The sequence below is a fragment of the Heteronotia binoei genome, chromosome 3, assembly GCF_032191835.1.
Source record: "Heteronotia binoei isolate CCM8104 ecotype False Entrance Well chromosome 3, APGP_CSIRO_Hbin_v1, whole genome shotgun sequence".
Classification (NCBI taxonomy): domain Eukaryota; kingdom Metazoa; phylum Chordata; class Lepidosauria; order Squamata; family Gekkonidae; genus Heteronotia; species Heteronotia binoei.
In genome coordinates, this window is record NC_083225.1 from 117,723,059 (window position 1) to 117,744,542 (window position 21,484).

Below are 21,484 nucleotides of genomic sequence, written 5' to 3' on the forward strand. Positions count from 1 at the left end.
AAAATCTCTCAAAAATGTCTTGGGGGAAGCAGGGAATGAAAATCTCCAGAAGGGACAGATTGTGGTGATCAGCTGAGTATCAGTTCAGGAAAATGGGGGATAGGGGAGAGAAGTCAGGCTGTTCAAATTCTAGAACTTATAAAAGCCTTGGAAATTTCAGCAGGTGGGGTCATGAGTTTCTTTCTAACTCATCCCACCCACCCCTTCAGTTCTATATTTTTATTAGCAAGTCACAACATGTATGTATTTAAGTTTAGCTCCTGTGGTAAAGTATTGTTATTTACAAAAATAACAGAAATAAAAGATCTGGCAGTAGTTTCTTCCAGGGCTGTACTGTACTAGGCCTCTCCTTGCCACACACCCATGGACAAGACACACAACTAAACAATAGCATTCAATCACTTCCTCCTTAACCAGTTTCCTTAGTACATCTGAATAGTGGACAGAGTAGATTTATGGAGTGCTGACTCTGAGTATCAGACCCTACTCCCACTGCCATTCTTGTGTCCTCAGCCCTGGGAGTGTAGAGAGATGCTGCATTAAAGTCTGGGCGATATTCAGACTGAGGCTTGGGAAGTCTCTGAAAGGGCAGGTTTCTTACCTGTAACTGATGATCTTCGAGTGGTCATCTGTGCAGTCACACATATGGGGTAATCCGCAGGATCGACCTCGGAGAATTCAAAGCAATCTTTAAGCGTTAAATTTGGCGCGCCTTCTCCTCGTCCTGGGGAGGAGGCACCGTCTGCGCATGCCTGGACGAGGGGGAGGCGCTAGCCCACTCAGTTTCTTGCCGCCGCCGAAAAGGTGGAAAATTAAAGTTGAGGAGTGTCCAGCAGCGGGGAAGGCTGGGTGGGTATGTGTGACTGCACAGATGACCACTCGAAGATCATCAGTTACAGGTAAGAAACCTGTCCATCTTCATCGTGGTCTCTGTGCAGTCCCACATATGGGTGATTAGCGAGCTATTCCATCAGGAAGAGGGTGCTGGATCTGCAAGAATAAATCTGGTTAAGAAAGGTAACAGAGAGTGAGGTACTCACGGTAAAATGTGGAGAACCACTCAGTCAAAGATGGAACGTAGCACAGCCTGCCCGAACGATGAATCACGCCTGGCACGAACATCGAGTGCGTAGTGCGAGGCGAAGGTAGATGGGGAGGACCAAACTGCAGCAGCACAGATGTCCTCTAGTGGGACGCCCCTCAGGAAGGCTGACGAGGTAGCGACGGCTCTGGTGGAGTGAGCTCTTATGTGCTCCGGGACTGGCTGTTTCGCTAATTGGTAGCATAGTTCAATGGCAGCGATAACCCACTTTGAAAGTCTTTGGGTAGATATTTTGCTGCCCTTGTTATGAGTTGCATAAGCAACCAAGAGACTTGGAACTTTGCGAAATTGTCTAGTCCTGTCAATATAAAAGGCAAGGGCTCTACGTGCGTCGAGGTTGTGTAACGCCCGTTGACCTGCATCCGAAGGATGTTGGAAAAAAGCCGGAAGGGTTGAGGGTCTCCCTAGAAAAGGTGAGACGACTTTAGGTAGGAAGGCGGGATCAGGGCGGAGAACCACTCTGTCATGATGGAAAGTGGTGTACGGTGGGTCTGCCCTGAGTGCACAAATGTCACTGGCTCTTTTGCCTGTAGTGAGTGCAGTTAATAGTGCCGTTTTCCAGGACAGCAGATGGAGTGGGATAGATGCCATAGGCTCGAAGGGAGTCTTCATGAGCTGGCTTAATGCAAGAGAGAGGCTCCAGGTCGGTAGGATTTGTCTAGTTGGGGGGTGTAGGCGAATAATGCCCTTGAGGAAAGCTTTTGTAGCGTGGTGGGAAAAAACTGTCACGCCTTCGATGCGAGGGTGGAAAGCCGATATTGCTGCAAGATGGACCTTCAGAGAGGAGTAGGAAAGTCCAGCCTTAGAAAGCTGAAGAGTGTAGGATAGAACCTGAGAGATGGTAGCTCGGGCAGGGTCAAAATTATTCTTGGAAGCATAGATGGAGAAACGTTTCCACTTTAATGAGTAGGACTTTTTGGTGGAAGGCTTCCTGGAATTCACTAGGATGTGACGGACGTCGTGAGGAAAGTCTAAAAACTGATTTTCCAGGCCGTCAGTTTCAGCGTCGCTGGGTTGTGATGCCAGACTTTGCCGTGCTGTTGGGATAACAGGTCCTGTACTTGAGGGAGCTGAAGGAATGTGTTGTTGGACAGGAGCAAGAGGGTGGTGAACCAGGGTTGACGAGGCCACCAAGGAGTTATTAGGATACAGTTGGTGTGATCCACTTGTATCTTCTGCAGGACTCTGGTTATGAGAGGAATGGGAGGAAAGAGATAGTGAAGCGCTCCCTTCCAGGATTGGAGAAAGGAGAGATGTGACGGGGGCCCTCTCATGTAGAAGCGGATGCACTGGGTATTGGATGGGGATGCAAACGCATCTATCTCCGGGGTGCCGAAGAGCTTGAAGATCGGTAGGAGGTATTGTTTGCTGATTGACCACTCGTGGTCGTTGACCAGCTGACGGCTGAGGGCATCTGCCTGTACGTTTTCGATTCCTGGTAGATGGACTGCTGTGAGAAAGATGCCCTGGCTGATGCACCAATGCCATAGAGTCAGTGCTCTCTTGCATAGCCTGATGGAGGCGGTGCCCCCCTGTCTGTTGATGTAAAAGACAGTGGCTATGTTGTCCGAGGTTACCTGGACATGGGAGTTCTGTAGAGATGGAAGGAATGACCTCAGAGCTCTGTGGACCGCAGGAAGCTCTAGGCAGTTGATATGGAGCGAGCTTTCGTAGTTCATTTGCCTTGAACTGTGAAGGGTCCCAAGTGGGCTCCCCATCCCCACTTGGAAGCGTCTGTGGTGACGATCACGGAGGGGGGTGCCTGTTTGAATGGCATTCCCACAGAGAGGTGACGTCGCATCGGCCACCATCTTAAGGATGGGATGATGTGAGACGGAAGAGTCAGTAATATGGACTGATGCTGCCTCTGAGGGTGGAAAGTCCTGATAAACCATAGTTGTAGAGGGCGCATGTGGAGCTTTGCAAAGCAGAGGACTGCAGTGGTGGCTGCCATTAGACCCAGCATTTTCTGGTAGACGAGTGCTGTTTGGCAGCGGTGAGCGATAATTGTGTTGGCTAGAGATTGGATGCTGTGTATTCTGTCTTGAGGCAGAGAAGCTGTTTGGGAGACTGTAGAAATATTTGCTCCTATGAACTGTATTGATTGAGTTGGGGTCAACTTGGACTTTGCTGTGTTGACTTGAAGGCCCAGGGTGGCTAGAAGAGAAAGAGTGGTGGAGACGTCCAGTTGGAGTTGTTCTCTTGTGGGGGAGACGATCAGCCAGTCGTCTATGTAGGGAAAAATTGATATTTTTCGTTGACGCAGGGTTGCAGCCACCACCGCCATACATTTGGTGAAAACTCTCGGCGCCGTCGAGAGACCGAAAGGGAGAGAGCGGAATTGGAAATGTTGATCTCCGATGGCGAACCTCAGAAACCTTCTGTGGTGGTGAGTGATGGTTATATGGAAATAGGCATCCTGCAAGTCTATCGATGCCATCCAGGCTTGTTCTGGGATAAGAGGCAGGATTGACTGAAGGGTAATCATGCGGAATTTCTTGTAGGTGATATGGAGATTGAGCTTGCGGAGATCGAGGATAGGATGGAGTCCCCCGTCTCTTTTCGGCACCAGAAAGTAGCGGGAGTAGAATCCGGTACGATGATACTGAGGCGGTACCGGTTCTATCGCACCCTTGTCTAGCAAGGAGGAGATTTCCGCTTGGAGAGGTATGGAAGGTGGTGTAGTGATGAATCTGTGATGTTTTGGGGTGGATCTGAATTCTATTGTATAACCCCTGTGGATGATCGCGAGGACCCATGAATCCGATGTTATGGACTCCCACTTGGGGTAAAAGGGTAGAAGACGGATGTCTGAGTGATGGTGTGGCTGAAGCAGAGTGTCTGGACGTCTTAGGGGGGTAGGGGAGTCAAAGAGACTGTTTGGTGGTAGGAGTAGTCTTTTTTGATGTTTGTGGGCGAGCCCTTTGTTGATAGGGCTGTTTGGATTGAGGAGGCTTACGTTTCCATGCCTCTGGTTGTCTAGGAGATCTTGAGTTTTTATAGTAGTATGGTCTCCAATTTCTTTGCTTGGCAAGTTGAGGTTGAGGCTGAGTGACTCCCAGTCTCTTGGCTCTCTTACGGCTATCGTCTACGTTGGTGAGGATGTCGTCTGTGGTGGCATTAAAGAGTCCAAGACCATCGAAGGGGAGATCCTCCATTTTGAACTTAATATCTGGTTGGAGCGAAGAGGATCTGAGCCAGGCATGCCTGCGTAGAGCTATGGCCGAGGCGAGAGTTCTGGAGGAACATTGAGCAGCGTGGCGTGCTGTGTTAATTTGTTGCTTGCACACTCTGGCAATCTCTTGCAGGGCGTTGGTAGCTGGTTTCTGTGTCTCCTCCGGTAAGGAAGGGATCAGAGTGTTGAGTTAAGATGTCAGGTTAAATGTATAGGCTGAAAAATATGCCATGTAATTATGGATTTTAGTCGTGGCAGTGGTGAGAGAGTAAATCTTCCTCCCGATGGTGTCTAGTTTCTTGCCTTCTTTCTCCGGAGGCACAGGGTGTCTGGTTTGTTTGGATTTAGAGGAGGAATGAACTATCATAGAGTTCGGTGCAGGGTGGTTGAACAGAAACTTAGATTCTGGAGCATGGACCTTGTAGAGTGCTTCGACCTTTTTGGAGGTTGGTGGTACCGATGCCGGCTTGTCCCAGGCTTCCTTGAGAGTTTCTAGGTGAACGGGAAGCATGGGAAAGGATGAGCCAGCAGGAAGGTCAGCATTCACCAGGTCATACACAACATCAGAGACTCTGGGGGCATCAGAGGTGAGTTTGATATTAAGCGAGTTGGCCATATTAGCCAAAAGGTCCAAGTAGGATTTAGGACCTTCAGAAGGCGATAATTCTGCCGGTTTGGCTATGTCAGAGAGTGGAGAGTGAGGGTCCGACGTCGAAGAATGAGAAGAGTCGGATTGCTCGGCTTCGGAGTCGATATCGGGTTCGTCCCGAGGTTTGGGTGGAGGTTCTAGGGTAGGAGGCTGTTTCTTTGAAGCCGAAGAAGTGGACCTCGCTGGAGAAGTAGGTTTGGGTTTAGAGATGTAATGAGCCGGTTCTTCTCTGTATCGAGGTCGATCCTCATAGCAGGGGTAGCGTCTGTGAGGAGAGTAATCGTAGTATCGGTCTCGATGATCTCTGTAGGCTCGATCATGGCGTCGAGGAGAGTCTTGTCGGAAATCCTCACGGTACCTAGGCTCCGCCAGACGATAAGGGTCTAGAGAGGGAGATCTTTGATGTCTCCGACGGTCCCGGGGAGACGGCGATCTGGACCTCGAAGGGGAACAGTAGTAGTAACGTTCCCTATGGTGGCTTCGGGATCGTTGTGTTCGATGACGGAGTGGTACTTCTTTAGGAGTCGAAGGTTCCCTGGCCAGGGAAAGAGCCAACAGCGGTTGTAGAGGTACTTCACGAAAGGAGCGTACGTCGAGAGTATTGAGACGCTGGCTTTTAGGTGAGTCAATGTCCAGTATTTTCTCCGGTGGAGAGCCGTGAATCAAAGGTGATTTAGACGAGATACGGACTATCTCGAGTGGTGTAATGGCAGGGGTCGAAGTCGATCTCGAGCCCGGCGAGACAGGGATCGAGGCGGTGGAGGTCGTGATCGGGTTCGAAGTCGAAGGCCTAGAGTCAGAAGACTTATGAACAATCTTAGGCTTCTTCGAAGTTTTAAGGCCAGTCGAGTCCGTATGAGTCGAACCGGAACGATGGCGCTTTTTGGAGTCATCCGATTTTTTTGGATGTTTTCCGGACTTAAGCTTGCAGGGAACCTGAGCCACGGAAGCTGCCGGCTGCGCCGCTCCCGTAGTAGTTAGGGAAGCTGGCGTAGATTGGTGGGCCGCGTGAGACATATCTGGTCGAAGAGAGGATTCCAGGAGATGGCTCTTGAGCCGCGCGGCGCAGTTTTTACGGGCCTGCTTGCCGAACTGAATGCAGTGATGGCAGGTATCCGTACGATGCGCCTCGCCGAGGCAGAAAAGGCACAAGGAATGTCCGTCAGAAGACGGGATTTTAGCAGAGCAGCGAATGCAGCGTTTGAAAGTGATTTTGTCTCTTCCTTCCATCCGCCCGGAGGGAAAGGGGGGGGAGGGGGGGTAGAGAAGGAAAAGATCGAAATAGTAAGATTTTTTTTTTATACGATACCAGAAGGAGTAAAGTGGTGAAGAAGCTGAAGAAAGCTGGAAAAGAACGTTGAAGGTAGATTGCGATGAAGAAGCAGGAGACTCAACGAGGTAGGTATGATCCGGACGGCGGTAAAAAAGAAACTGAGTGGGCTAGCGCCTCCCCCTCGTCCAGGCATGCGCAGACGGTGCCTCCTCCCCAGGACGAGGAGAAGGCGCACCAAATTTAACGCTTAAAGATTGCTTTGAATTCTCCGAGGTCGGGCCCGATCCTGTGGATTACCCCATATGTGGGACTGCACAGAGACCACGATGAAGATCATCAATGGCCCCAGCTATCTTCCATGCACACTGCACAAAAAGTTACGATGCCTGCAATTGTGAGGGCGGAAGAGTTCATTTTTTTGTTGGTGGAACTATTTTATAACCATCAGCACAAACCATGGAGCTTGCATGCCACCACAGAGCTTTGAACTGCAAGTGGCATCATATGAAATCATAATTTGTAGTCCAGCCAATGGAACAGATATCCAATAGATCTGAACAAAAAAATACAAATTTAAAAACTGCACATTTCTAGACTGCTCTCCGTGGGTCAGCTGTTGGTTGGGCTGTCTTCTACAGTCCCTTTAAACACCCCCTGTTTAAAGGGAATGAAGTAGAAAGCCCGAAAAACAGTTGATGAGGAGCAATCTGTTTTGCCTGGTTTGTATGGCTTTCTGTTTTTTATGGCTTTGCTGTTACTTTTTCCTCGTTATTTTTTTCTTTTCAGGTCTATTGGACCCCAAACAAATTGAGACCCCCCACCCCACCCCAAAAAACCCAGATCCAAATACAATACTGGTATTGGGATCTGAAATTTTTTTGTAATCTTGAAATTTTTGGGGGTCCGTAGACCTGAACTGAAAAATACTATTAAAAACAACAATTGCACACCCGTATTCATTGCTAACCATCATGGCTGTTAGTGCAAAACATCTTAGTGTTTTTTTAGGCTAAGAAATATATAAACAGCTGATGTGTAGAAATAGCAAAAAAGCAAGTCCTATTTCTCATCAAATAAAGTTTACCTTGTATGAATCCCAAGAGCCCATAGATACCAAATCTGTAGTTTCTTAACTGTTTCCATTCTGTGACGTGTTTAAGTTGTTTAGCTTCCACTATCCACGTGCTGAGCCATAGATTTTGTCCTATCGCGACAGCATTTTGACCCAAGTAAGCAGCTATGGTAAGCCACATCCAAGACCATCCAAAGGCTTGTAGGTATTTCAAAATAACTGACATTTTCATCTGAATATAAGAAAAGCACATGACAGGAGTGTATTTTTAAGTAAAACCAAGCAACTTACATACCTTTCCAGCACATGACAACATTTAGTGTAGCACACCAGGAGGAACCCAAAGATGTTAAAAATGCTACTCCCTTTCATCTGAATTGTTGAACATACTGATTTTTTTTTAAAAAAAATTAATCATCCTACATCTTCTCTTGACAGCCCCATACTATTTTGGAAAAAACATAATTTAAAAACACTTACAGCACCAGTAGCAACTTTCTCCTTCTTCATTGAGAATGTGCTCCTTTGTTAAAAAAATGCAAAAGATTATTTATTTTACAGCAAGCAGACAATTAACTTAAATATAGAATTACAGTGTGATGCTAGGCAGTAAGTTTCTTCTAAGGACATTGTCTTCATGGGTTGCTAGAGGAGGAAAGGGAAATCAGTTTCTACAACCAAGATGGGTGATATGGAAATCAGCCATATCGCCCATCTTGTAGAAATTCAGCAAAAGATGCAGCCACTCATTACACCCTATGCCCTAAGAACTCCCTGACCCTCAAGAGTGGCTTGAGCACATGAAGCTGTTTTATGTGAATCAGACTACTGGTCCATCAAGATAGGAGGATAAGGCAAGGAAGAAGGGAGAGAATAAATCTGGGTAGTTTTGAATTAGAGGGAGCTGAAGAAGTTGCTTGGCTCAAGTGCCCTTTATGCTGGAGTACAATCATTTCCAGTTTCCTACCAATCACAAATATTAAACTGGTTCAGGTTGGAATGGCCCTTGGGAGTTACATGAGTAGTGTAGTCCCCTCAGTTCTATAGGGACCAGCTACCACTACACCTACAAGGCTCAACTGGAACTCACTACAGAAGAAAAGTGCTATTTTCACTTTGGATGTTCCATCAGAAGTATGAAAACACCTGTGATTCTGTTTTCTTTCACCTTTTTTATGTACTGCATGATCTCATCCTTGTTTTTGATTTAATTACTCACATATTTTTATGTTCCATATATTGCCTTTTCTTTGGCATATGATCTCTTGTTTTAACACTGTCTTTTGGATAAGACTCTGCAAAAGAGTTAAAATGAATGTTATTTTCCCTTCCAACAGCTGTTAGTTTTCTCTGCTCATTCACTGCCAAGGTTTACCAACAGACTGAGATAGTACACCTATTCCCCACCCCTTAAATTATTACTACAGTTTGGGATCAGCAATCATTATAATTAAAGAACCAAATATCAAAATTTGCAGCAAGTGATCAACCAAGGTAGATTATATAAGACAGCCTATTTGCATAAGTGAAAAATAAACAATTAAATATTCCTGATAATAGACACAACTAATAATCCATGGACTTCTTGTAACCGAAACAGTGTTTATCTTTAGCCTTATTCGGAATCTGCACGCATGATGCCTCATAATAAGTAACAACTATACATAGAAGCACCTTGTGTAATTGTTAATGCACTGGCATAAATCTGCACATGATTCACACTTAGATTTCTAGGCAACTCTTCACCTCTAGTTCCCTTTCTTTAAAGCATCTCTATGAAGCTGGCCATTTCCTTCTTAGTGAATATTCCAGCATCCCACCCTACCCTGTCAATATGCCTTGACTTAAAGATTTCATTTTCTTTTTTAAAGAGGTGTATTTGGTTCTGTATGGAGCTACTTTTGGATCTGGAGACATAGGATGCAAATCTTGCTATAGTTATATATTAGGAGATACAAAACAATTATTGACATCAAGAACCCCAGGATCTACATCAGGCAGAATTTAGTCCCCCAAAACTAAAAACAGAAAAGATGAAATGTGTCTGTTACAAAAGGTTAGTTTACAGAAAACTGGGACAACAATTCATTAAATGCACTTACTGTAGGAGTATATCACCAACAGAAAGAATTAAGAATCCTAAAACAGATTAGGGGGTCTTGAGTGAATACTACTGTAAGACAAATATAGCAGGATTATGCCAAACTCACCTACCGTTTCTACCCAACTGTTTAGATAACAAGTGAACCTTACTCTTCAAAATTGGAGCTGGAAGAGTAAATGCTACATGCATCAATTATGCACATGAGGTCCTACTGCAAAAGCCAAAGTCATAGCTTGTGGGCCGTTAGGCAAAATGTTTCATTGGTGCTACATCATATGATCTGTGGTGTGGTAAGGACCCATGATCACCACCACTTGACTAACTAGTAAACAGGTTAAGTCTTAGGAAATGGAATCATGAACATGAGTTTACTCACGTGATACTGAGAGAGTTTCTTTATTTTCATTTCCTCCACCAAATGTTAGAACAAGCTCAGAAAAGTTTGCTCGTTTGGAGAGCAGTTCTTTATAACTACCCATTTCAGTAATTCTACCATCCTCCATCACCATTACAATATCTGTCTGAGGCAGAAGTGTCAGGTTGTGAGTCACTAAAATACGAGTCTTGGGGTGGGGGGAGAGAGAGAGAATGTTATAGTACAGAATAGCAGTACTTTGTGAATAATAATAGCAGAAACTATAAAAACTAGCCTTTGCCTACCTTGTTTTTTAACAATCCTGAGGACCCAATCACCTTTTCAAAAAGATGTTTCCCAACATGTACATCAACAGCAGACAAGGGGTCATCTAACAAGTACAGATTCGCATTACTGTACACAGCCCTAGCTAGGCTCACTCTCTGCTTCTGGCCACCACTTATATTCACACCCTAGAAAAGAAAGCCGCTGCTATTTAAAACTACAAAATCATGAAACTGGCACTAATTAAGGTTGAGAGAAATAGCTGTAGCTCAGCAGTATTGGAATATGCCTTGTATGTAGAACAATCTAATTTAATTCAAGTTTCATTTGGCTTCTACTGCCAGACCACTGGTCCATCCATTTCAGTAATGCAGCTCTCCAAGGTAGTCGGCATAGAAACATCTTTCCCAAGAGAACAGAAATGCTTTAATGGGAGATACAAAGAATTTAAGTTAGATTGTTCTACATACAAGGCATATTCCAATACTGCTGAGCTACAGCTATTCCTCTCAACCTTAATTAGTGCCAATTTCTGCTTTCATGAAAAATATACTTAATGTAATAGCTTTATGGGGATAGCATACAATGTAGTAACAGTACTTCAAAATTATCATGAACACACAAATACACACACAGAAACAGACAGAGAGAATAGTTAAAACTAGTCAAAGCAGGGGGAGGAAGCAGAATCTAATTATTCTGAGAAGCAGCTATTAAGAAAGCAGAATTGTAAGTGCAGCTCAGACAGTATTAAAATTTCAGGAAAATGTTAGGTGTGTTACTTAAGCAAAAAAAAAAAAGTCTGGCAACAGAAACCTCAGGGAGAAAATGGTGAATGGAAACCAAGAGGGCCCTGCTTCTTTTTACAGCTTATCTTCATCTTAGACATAGGGAAGAGATGCAACAGGGCTTCTGAAGATGATCTCAGTCAACAGGTAAGTACATATGGGAGCAGTCTTTGGTATTCTATTCCCAAGATATTTAAAGAGTTAACCAGTACACTGAAAGGAGGCTGGAAATGAATAGGCAGCTAGTACAGTTGTTTTAATAAGGAATGCACCTCGCCAGTATAAGTAGTGCTGGGATTTGTGTGATGTGAAGTTTCTCAAACATTTTCAGAGGAATGCTCATGTAAAACACACTACAGTAATCTTACCTAGGTACAATGGTTATCTATCGACAAATCCTGCCTCACAAGGAAAGGCCACATCTTGATCACTAACGGAAACTTATAAAAGTAACTACATATTACAGAGGAGATCTGGGTCTCTCACTGCAGATCTGTGAGCCAGCTCTTTTAAGGGAAGCACAAATCTATCCAGAGAAGGATGATCTCTCAGTGCCTGACTGGCTGTGTTATTAATCAACACAATTCTAGTTTATCTGAGCTAAACTTCAGTCACCTTGAAATAATGATATATATTTTAAAATAAAATAAATGTCTTGCTTTGTATGACTATACTAATGAATCTGTGTATACATGTGAGCAATGTTCCCTCCAAGCTGCAGTACTGTAAGCAAAAATTCTACTTTGTGAGCTACTGGCATTAAATTGTGAGCTACTGCATACATTAGTGTGCTCTGGGGTCATCCTTCCTGAGCTAAGACAAAAATGTGTGAGCTGGAGGCTAAAAATCTTGCATCAATGTTCCCTCAGCTTAGAGGGAACATTGATGCAAGACATTTTTACTTACCCTTTCTCCAATTTCTGTTTGATCCCCCATTGGCAATTGCTCCAAGTCTGGCAACAGAGCACAAGCCTCCAAAACCCGTTTGTAATAGAGTTTATTCAGTTCTGAGCCAAAGAGGATATTTTCTTGCAAAGTGGAATTCTGTATCCAGGCTTGCTGAGACACATAAGCCACTGAACCCTGAATGAAGTGAAACAGAAAGGGATATATATGCAAGGCTCAGATATATGGATGCAGTACCCATGGGTAGAACAATCCCCATATGGCATAACTGTTTCTTTCCTATTTGTGTTGGCACTATACCAGGCTCCTACAAGGAACAGGAGGCCTCCACACATTTATAGAAGGAACAGAAATATATGGGAGAGATATGCAAATTGGTCAGATATGTTGCCTGTGTATTGAGTGTGGGGAATCCATTCACAGGTGCTGAGCCCACAGCAGGCCTGAACTGAGCCACCATATTTATTTTCCCCCTAAATTAAACAGAGATTGCCTAGTCCATAGAAAGAAAGAAAGAACTGAATGGCTAAAATATGTAACTTGAAAAATCAAAGACTTGAGCAGAGACACACTCTCAATTTTGGTAATTTTTCTCAAATAAGAGATTGCTTGGAAGTCAAAGAAATCGGCTTTACTTTTCTTTGAGCTGTTCCTTCAGTTTTTTCCATATCTCCAAGAACTGCAGAAAGGAGAGATGATTTTCCAGCTCCAACCTGACCCACTACAGCCACGAGTGAGCCTTCTGGAATCTCTATACTCAGTCTAGAAAGTGTTAAGAAAACAAATGTTAAATTCATTATCCATCTAGAAACCACATTTCAAACAGAACTGTTCAATGCCTGTTCTGAATAACACTTCTTACAGTTACGATATCCCTCTTCCTGGCACTTTTTGATAGTCAGGTTATGTAGATACTTTAAGGGTTATCCCTAACTCTAACTCCTCCCAAGACCTGCCTCAAACTACTGTTGTATGTCATGGCTAAGAGCCAGTTTAAACTTTTCTTCAGTCATATACATGCTGTGATTCTTATATCCCTTCCCTTAACTTGTTAATAAAATAGGGCAACAGCTACACTTATTGGGGTAGGGGAAAGAAGAGGGTTTACATGGATTGTAGGGCAGTTTCCCTCCTCAAGTTAAACATTGGTGCCAACATCTCAACATAGTATGCACAACATAACACACACAAAAAACTTGCCAACTCCTTATTGGAGGATGTGGCCTACATGCTATAGTTGTTAAAGTATTATCCTTTGACTGGAGAGATGTCCATTCAAATCCTTACTCTGTCAAAAATTTGGCCATGGGGGGTGGGGTCTTGGTTAGTCACCATCTCTCAGTCTAACTCACCTCACAAGGATGAAATGGCAAAATGTTTCCATGAGCTCTTTGGAGAACAGTAGAATAAAGTATAACAATAGTATTGTTACATATGAACACACACTCAGTAGAAATGGAAAACCAGAGCCAGTTAGCCCTCCAGTAATATGGGAGCAAAACATCTTCAGTTTTCCTTCTGCTATTGTAAGTGACAACTTATTTTCCCCTTGCTGATACATGCCAAATTTAGAGCTAAGATAAAGGCTCAAATTGCAATAGCTCTCTTAATTAATGTTTTCAGAAGGTTATAAGAAGCATGGTCTAGAAAAGAGGCATTAAGGGACTCTTTCTTTCCTTACATAAATAGGGTGTCAAATATGCGGCCCAGGGGCTGAATCAGGCCCCCAGAGGGCTCCTATCAGGCCCCCGAACAGCTGGCTGCCATCTGCTTCCTTCTCCCTCTCTCTTGCTTCCTTCTGCATCACAGCTTGCTTTGCCAGGCTTGCTCAATATATATACATATATTTTAAAAAATCTTTAATTGTGTTTGTCTGTGTCGTTTATAAAGTTTATATCTCTGCTATCTAATCTTAAATAGAAACACACATGGCCCAGCCTGACATGGCCTGGCCAAACAAGGTCTCATTTATGTCAGATCTGGCCCTCATAACAAATGAGTTTGACACCCTGATCTAAGCTGTAAATTAATTGCAACGTTTTATGGACTAAACCAGGAGTCCCCAACCCCAGGCCGTGGACCAGTACTGGTCCATGGCCTGTTAGCAACTGGGCCGTGAGTTGTATAATTATTTCATTATATATTACAATGTAGTAATAGTAATAATAATAAGACATTGGATTTATATCCTGCCCTCCACTCCGAATCTCAGGGTGGCTCACAATCTCCTCTACCTTTCTCCCCCACAACAGGGTGTCCCCTGTGACGTAGGTGGGGCTGAGAGGGACAACTCCTATGAAAGCTATGGCTGATCCAAGGCCTTTCCAGCAGCTGCAAGTGGAGGAATGGGAAATCAAACCCGGTTCTCCCAGACAAGAGTCCGTGCACTTAACCATCACACCAAATTAACAGAAATAAAGTACACAATTGTATCATCCCCAAACCATCACACACACATCCCGGTCCATGGAAAAATTGTCTTCCACAAAACCAGTCCCTGGTGCCAAAAATGTTGGGGACCGCTGGACTAAACCACACCCCCCGACCTCACAGATGATGTGTGCTGCAATAATCACAAGGAAAATAGAGTTCCCAATGGTGATGTCACCACCAGTCACTACTTGGGAATTTGCATTCTTGTGAGTCTCAAATGATCTGCCCTTTTCTGTTCACCCAAGATTCATTGAATGCATGTATCCAGTCTTTCCTCTGAGCACTCACTTAATCTCTTTTGGAGATTAAGTGCTCCAAAATTATATCTCGCATTATACTGTAAATACAGTTTGTTTCTTACTTATGTAAGGATGGGGTTCCAATCTTCGTCCAGCGGAAAGAGGCATTAACAAATCTAACTGCATGCTCTTCAAAATAATGGAATAACAAAATAACAGAAGTTAACAGAAGTGGCCTCTTCAGCTCAGTTCCCAAAAGTTATTTTAAAACTATTTTGAAAGCTTACTTCCTCTGTAGTCTGTGCTAATGTTTTGATGATCCAGGTCTTCAGAAGACAGAAAATTCTCTAAACGACTCAGAGAAACTTTGGTCTATAAAAAAGGATAAGTTTGTATTTTTAAAAATATTTTACAGTGGTCCTCTCTAATGCCTGCACATATTAATTCATTCCACCTCCTCAAGGCAAAGCACATTATATCTGTACTACAGTGAACAGTCTTGAGGGTCAAAATCTACTACATGTTCACAAAAGCTCCTCTCACCCACATATGCTTGTTTTATCTTACATAAGAACATAAAAGAAGCCATGTTGGATCAGGCCAATGGCCCATCCAGTCCAACACTCTGTATCACACAGTGGCCAAAAATTTTTTGTATACACACACACACACTGTGGCTAATAGCCACTGATGGACCTCTGCTCCATATTTTTATCTAACCCTTTCTTGAAGCTGGCTATGCTTGTAGCCGCCACCACCTCCTGTGGCAGTGAATTCCACATGTTAATCACCCTTTAGGTGAAGAAGTACCTCTTTTTATCCGTTCTAACCCAGATATAAGACCTTTATCCACCCCCTCTACTTCCTGCTTTATATTTGACTGGGGAAGAACTAGTTTTTAGGAAACAATCTGCCTTTGCAATTTTTAGTATGGCCCACTCACAAAGCTTATCACACAAACAATCAGCAATGCATAGGAAATGCTTTTATTAGCATATATAGTAAAAACACATTTGATTAACCAGCAACCCCCACTCCTTATGAATGCCAGATAGTACAGCTTTTATTGCATTTTCAAATACACTTTAAAAACACTATATTGAAATGATTCTGAAAAAGTAAAAAAGTGTACATGCCCAATTACTTTAGCAACCCCAAATTTGTTTTGATAATTATATTGTGCCAGGAATAGAACAATCCGAAGTTGGGGTGGGGGTGAAAGGATGACACAGACACACTGTGCTGGGTTCAGGCCACAAATTTATCAATTCTGAGCAAGCATAGGCTGGGGACAACGGGTGCAACTGACAGCGCAACAGCTGTCAGCACCTTCCCCAACCCACTTGTAATTTAGAGCAGAGGGCTGGGATTAGGGCTGGAAGCAGTGAAAGCCACTATTCCTAGCCATCCTCTTCCTCCTGGGTTATTGCCAGCCCTTAGGCTGGCTGTCCTGTATCCCACTCCCCAGACTCCCTTAAAGGGACTCCTCTTTGGTCACGCAGGGACCCCGGCCTGCACAACCTGCATTATGTTTCCCAGTAAATGCCCAAAAGCCAGCAGCCAGTTGTGATGATTATGCTCAACAGTGCAAACCAGCATACACAGTAAATATATTCTTTCTATGGGGATGGTGAAAACTCCAAGACCCATCAACTATTAGCTCTGGGTAAAGTTCCTACCAGTCCTGTTGACTAGCAACCCACTGCAGTGATAGAAAAGGATGAGTAGTCTACACTGAAAATAAATCCTAAGAGCAAAGGGTGGGAAGGTGGGTTTTTTGCCAAAAGAGAGCTGCTGAATGCTAAGTACCTCTTCAGCCAGCTCCTTTTAATCTGAGCTGTATGTCACCACAAGCCTGCAGCTTACAGGTCTCTGTGCCCCACCCATTCCATAATGGGCTAACCTCTGAGGTGGGCTGCACAAAGCTGCTTGAGAGCTGACTGGCTAACAGCCAGTGTTTGGTCAAATTGTCTCAAATCTTCCTTGCTCCCCCCTCCCCCACTTGCACCCTGGCACAAATGTCCCTCTAGCCTATGACTGGGAGCCTGTCTTCTGTTTTTCTTCACAGTTAGGATTCAAAACAGCTTCTACCATAATTTTCTCCTCCATTTTATCCTCAAGGCAAATGATTCTCATATAAATTTAAATGCCTAATTTTGCCCAATATACTTAAAAAACTAGTTAAGAGACAAAAACTTGCACAATATTCAAGATTGCCAAACCTTCTCTTTTCTCAGCCTGATTTACCTGAGCTATGGCAGAAATCACTGTAGGCAAATCAAACAAAGGAAGCCGTAAAATATTAAACAATGAAATAGAAGTAAAAACTTTGGCAGCAGTTAAAACATTTCTTTCATCCAACAGAAAATAGACTCCAAAGGTAGCCAGAGAGACCTAGAGAAAAAAAGAAGCAAAGTACTGGGTTTGTTTTCCCCTTATCTCATAGATTTTTAACCTGAAATGTACTTACTTACACCTTTCACAACAACATGACTAACATTAAAACAACATAGCAGTTCAAAACATGGTTTTGTGGCAGAATAACTTCATGGCTAGTTCTGCAATTAAGTGGCACTAGGCAGCACATTCTTTTGGAGGGGTGAAAAGAGGCAGACAGAAAGAAAGAGGCAGTGGCATTAGGCAGCACATGCTTTTGGAGGTGTAGAAAGCAGCTTCCACCTTGCCCTCTCTGCCACTATGGATCATCTAATGCTCCTTCCCATGTCCCCATGTGTCTAACACAGTGCTGCAAGTAGTTCATCTCCAATAGGGCTTCCTGGACTCTCAAGAGATAAAAGAGACCCCATTGGGCATGCACAGCAACTTGCACTTTGTTTAAAGGTGACTGTCAGGGGTAGGTGGAATGAAAATAATACGAAACAACTCCTGAGTAGTGTGGGAGGCAGTAGTGGAGGGAGAAGAGGTTTCAATCCAAGGATATTGTCAGGTTGCACCCTTTCTTGATCTGCTACTAAATGAAATAAAGTAGAATGACTTTTCATTTAAGTTTAATTAACTTACAAGTTTATGACCTTAGTATCTACAGAAAATGCTAGTTTGTAAATTATACATGCTAGTTTGTAAGCAATTATAAAGCAGATAATTCTGCTTGATCTGCATCATATAAAATCCAGTAGTACTGAAGTACTGAAACAGGGCACATTTCAAACAATGTTACAAATCTCAGCCTTCTCAATACATTAGAATAAGATGCAATACAGTTAAGCTTCTAATAGATTGTCTTTTCCCCCACTAAAAAATCCTCAATCTGCAATCTTTACCCACTCTCCAATCTTTCCTCACCTAAAACATGCCCCTCCATATTGCTAAAACTGAAAATCTAAGCATAAAAGGGAGAGATAATGTGTTATGAAACAATACAGAAAAATGATGTAGTCAATTATCACCCAGTCACTAGTTTGTCCTCTTGCTAATCAAAGTGATTGAGAGAACAGTAGCAGACCACCCTCAGGTCTTTTAGGGTAACTCATCTGCTCTGGACCCTTTTTGGTCTGACTTCAGGCTTCACTAATTTAATTTAATTTAATTTTTGGATTTATATCCTGGCCTATCCCACAAATGAGCTCAGGGTGGCTTACAACAATGGGACAGCCCTGCTGTCTTAAGTTAATGAACTTCATCTAAATGTTGACAAAGGCATTCCTTTTTGTTGCTCCTACTGGATTTGTCTGCAGCCTTTGATACAGTGTAGTGTGCTACCTTATTGTGGTATTCAGAAGTAGGTATCAAGGGATATGCATTAAACTGGTTCAAATCATTCATCATGGACTGGACTCAAAGGGTTGCCATAAGAGACCAGTTATCTTCAGTGAGGAACCTATTCAAAAGGGCATAATCCTATCTCCCATGCTTTTCAACCTCTATTCAACATCCTTATGACAAATCATTTCTAGTTTGGGGGCTGGTGGTCATCAATATGCTGACTCTATATCTCCTTACCCAAATCTCCTGGTGATAATGATAAAGATCCTGAATAGCTGCCTGGCTAAATGGCCAAACATGAAAAAACTGAAACTAAATCCTGGAAAGACACTAATCCTGGCTGGGAAGACAGATCTTGAAGGACATTGTACTCCCCTACTTTTCATGGGCTTCAGCTGATCCTTGCTAACTCAGTTAGGAACCATGGGGAGCCTTCCTCCAACAGTACTGCTGAAGAAGCAAGTTAAAACAGGTGCAGAAAACTACTTTCTTTCAATTCATTCTGGCCCAGAACATGATCCTCTACCTTGATACAGCTGTTCAGAATACCTGGATCCATGGCACAGCAACAGAGACTACTGCAATTCACTCTACATAGTTCAACGTCAACTTGAAGACCCCAGTTGATGCAGAATACCTCAGCTAGGTGAAGTATGCATATTATTTCCATTCTGCAGTCACTCCATTGCCTGCTCATCTGTTCAGCCTCAATTTGAAGTACTGGCTATCGCATACAAAGCCTTTCATGGCCTTAGTCTCTCATATCTGCAGGACTGCGTATTCCCCTATGCTCCACTGAGACAGCTTTCAAGCACCTTCTGCAGGTGTCATCCTGCCAATGGGCAAACTCAGCAAATGCCTGTGCATGTACATTCTCCATTGTGGCCTAATCTAATGGAACGGTCTGCCTGATGTGGTCAGGAAGGCTCCCATTCCATTGTCTGCAAACTATGCAAAACTGAATGACTGAGGAGGCATTTTTTACACAGGTAATAGGGCTGTACTGTAAAAGAATAGTTTAGAAAAATTCTTTGGTAAAGGGATGGGTATAGTTTGTTGCTGTTAAGTGTGATCCCATTATGCATAATTTAATGTATCATTTTATTACTTTATGCTTTGTTTCAGCTCTGTTTCAGATTTCTGCAATCCAAATCCTATTGAGGTTTTTATTAGACATTCCATTCTGTAGACTGCATTGACTTACACTGTCTAATCCACCTCAAGACTCAGTGAGAAAACGGATTACAAATTAATAAATACTTGGTATCTCTTTTAAATTTACAATTCAGTTTACAATGTGGTTGATTAGAAAACTAAAAGCGAGATATGTACAGCCAATTCCTCAAACTGGCAAATTTATTCTGTTCTCCTTTATCCAGTGCAAGGTAGGCTACATAATTACCCACTATACTAAAGAATATTATCTTGTTTACATACGCACCAGGAATGGAATACATGTCAGTGTCAGCATGGAAAATGTTGTCAGGTATCCAGATGATCTCAAAATAGCTATTTCACTTTCCCGAATGTCCATGATTTTTTTATGATAGGAAGGTTCCCATGCATACAGCTTTAGAATCTAAACAGAAAGTTAGCAAGGATGAAAAATGTAACCTTTTGTACAACACATCAAAATGCTTGTTTTAAGCATTTAAACAAAGAATTCTTGGGCTGCTTTATTGTTTCTCCACATAAACACCATCCCAATGCCTGTCTGTGGTAAGAAATTGTTAAGCAGCTCTTCTGAAGAATCAAATGAACCTTCTTCTTCCTCTCTGTATGGCCCCAGCCATTTCCCCACGCTCCCATCATGGCTAAGCACTTTATCTTCTGGCCTTATGTAGAATGATCCAGCAGCCTGCCATCCCCTAGCGAGTCAAACCGTTTCAAGAAACTCACACTTGCAACCAGCCAGTTTGACCATTACTACAATCTGAGTGGCCACTTAAGTACATTCATTTTCATGCAGGATGGCTGCTCAAGGGAACAGACTGCAAACTTTGGCTATGACACAAAGAGCTTTTTTAGGTGCCCCCAAGCATTTGGATGTAATTAATGAGTTTTGTGTTTAAAAAACTAAATTAAAATGTAAAACAAAACCAGCAGACTCTCATAACATGTAACTCTTAAAGACTCCTTGGTTGTAAAAGCCATGTCATGTGGCATAGGGGGAATTACTGCTTAAGAAACATAAGCCTTGGGAGCACAGAACAAGTTGCGTGGTTTCTTTTGATCCTGGGCATCACTGAATCACAGCCAATCTCTCTAACTATATCTTGCCTTCTGTGAATATATATTAAACAGCATTATGCTTATATCACTGGACTGGCTCAGATGTAATGCCAAACCATGCTTCATGACCATGTGAATGCTTGTGCCTTCCCTCTCCCTGCATACTCAGATCTGATAATTTACTTCCACTTCAGTGCAAACCATAGTTGCCATTGTGTCCAAACTAGGAAACTGTTGTTTCTGTTTTCCCAGCTGCTCAGAATTCAGGACATTCTATAATTCACCCTAAAGTGAAAATAGCCAGGGCACACGATGGAAACAGGGACACAAGATAAACCTCATTTACATCTGAGCCAACACTCTGTTGGTATCTAAACCTGTTTCCAGGTGTCCAGCCTAGATCCTTCTAGAAAAAAATTTAACAAGCTATCCAAAAAGGAAAAGGTACAAATACCACTAGTGATAATTTCTATACCTTTTGTTTTAATCGCTCCCCACCTCACACACACAACAATGACTTTATTGAAACTCACTGAGCTTCCCAAGGTTGGGGAAGGGCTGAAACACAATGACATAGAATCTGCTTTACAAGTTCTGTCTTCACAGGTTAAACCTCTGACATGTCCAATTAAAACCATCAGGTCATAAAAGGCATGAAAGACCTCAGTCTGCGACCCTGGAGAGCCAGTGCCAGCCAGACGAGATATAACTGACCTTCATGCATCAACAGTCTGATTTGGTATAAGACAGCTTCGTGTGTTCATTCTGACTTTTACAAGAATAAATATAGTTCAGTTTTGCATGCAGCTTATTGCTTTTCTGATTACATACAGTAGATACTCTGATTAATCGTGGTTTTTTTCATGACTTCCATACCTGATACTGGAAACTTGTTAACATGTTTACCAACATTTTAAAATAGGATGTAACATTCCATGGTGGGGGGAGAGTGAAAATATTTAAAGTAAAAATACAGGTTGGATCCAACTAGCTTTTGAGCAGTAAAAAAGGCTACGCTCCGGATCATGGGTCCTGCATGCATAAAAGCCATGTGGGACAGAGGCTGAAGAAAAGAGAATTGGGAAAGGCTGAGTGAAAAAGTTGTCTGGATCCAACAAACTGTAGATGTGGTGGTGGTGGTGGAGGAG

At 43.0% G+C, this 21,484-nt stretch overlaps 1 protein-coding gene across 1 annotated transcript in view; it reads right to left on the reverse strand.

Moving 5' to 3' along the window:
- The window catches only part of LOC132569093 (multidrug resistance-associated protein 1-like), a 56,088-nt gene that overhangs the window by 19,864 nt on the left and 14,740 nt on the right, over positions 1-21,484 (reverse strand). The window contains exons 8-18 of the mRNA XM_060235274.1: positions 19,546-19,683; positions 16,629-16,775; positions 14,669-14,753; positions 14,504-14,570; positions 12,345-12,471; positions 11,710-11,886; positions 10,036-10,203; positions 9,752-9,938; positions 8,491-8,566; positions 7,752-7,794; positions 7,284-7,503 (exon numbers count right to left, since the gene is read on the reverse strand). Of these exons, the coding sequence (XP_060091257.1) occupies positions 7,284-7,503; positions 7,752-7,794; positions 8,491-8,566; positions 9,752-9,938; positions 10,036-10,203; positions 11,710-11,886; positions 12,345-12,471; positions 14,504-14,570; positions 14,669-14,753; positions 16,629-16,775; positions 19,546-19,683 (1,435 nt within the window). The remainder of the gene's footprint in view (positions 1-7,283; positions 7,504-7,751; positions 7,795-8,490; positions 8,567-9,751; positions 9,939-10,035; positions 10,204-11,709; positions 11,887-12,344; positions 12,472-14,503; positions 14,571-14,668; positions 14,754-16,628; positions 16,776-19,545; positions 19,684-21,484) is intronic.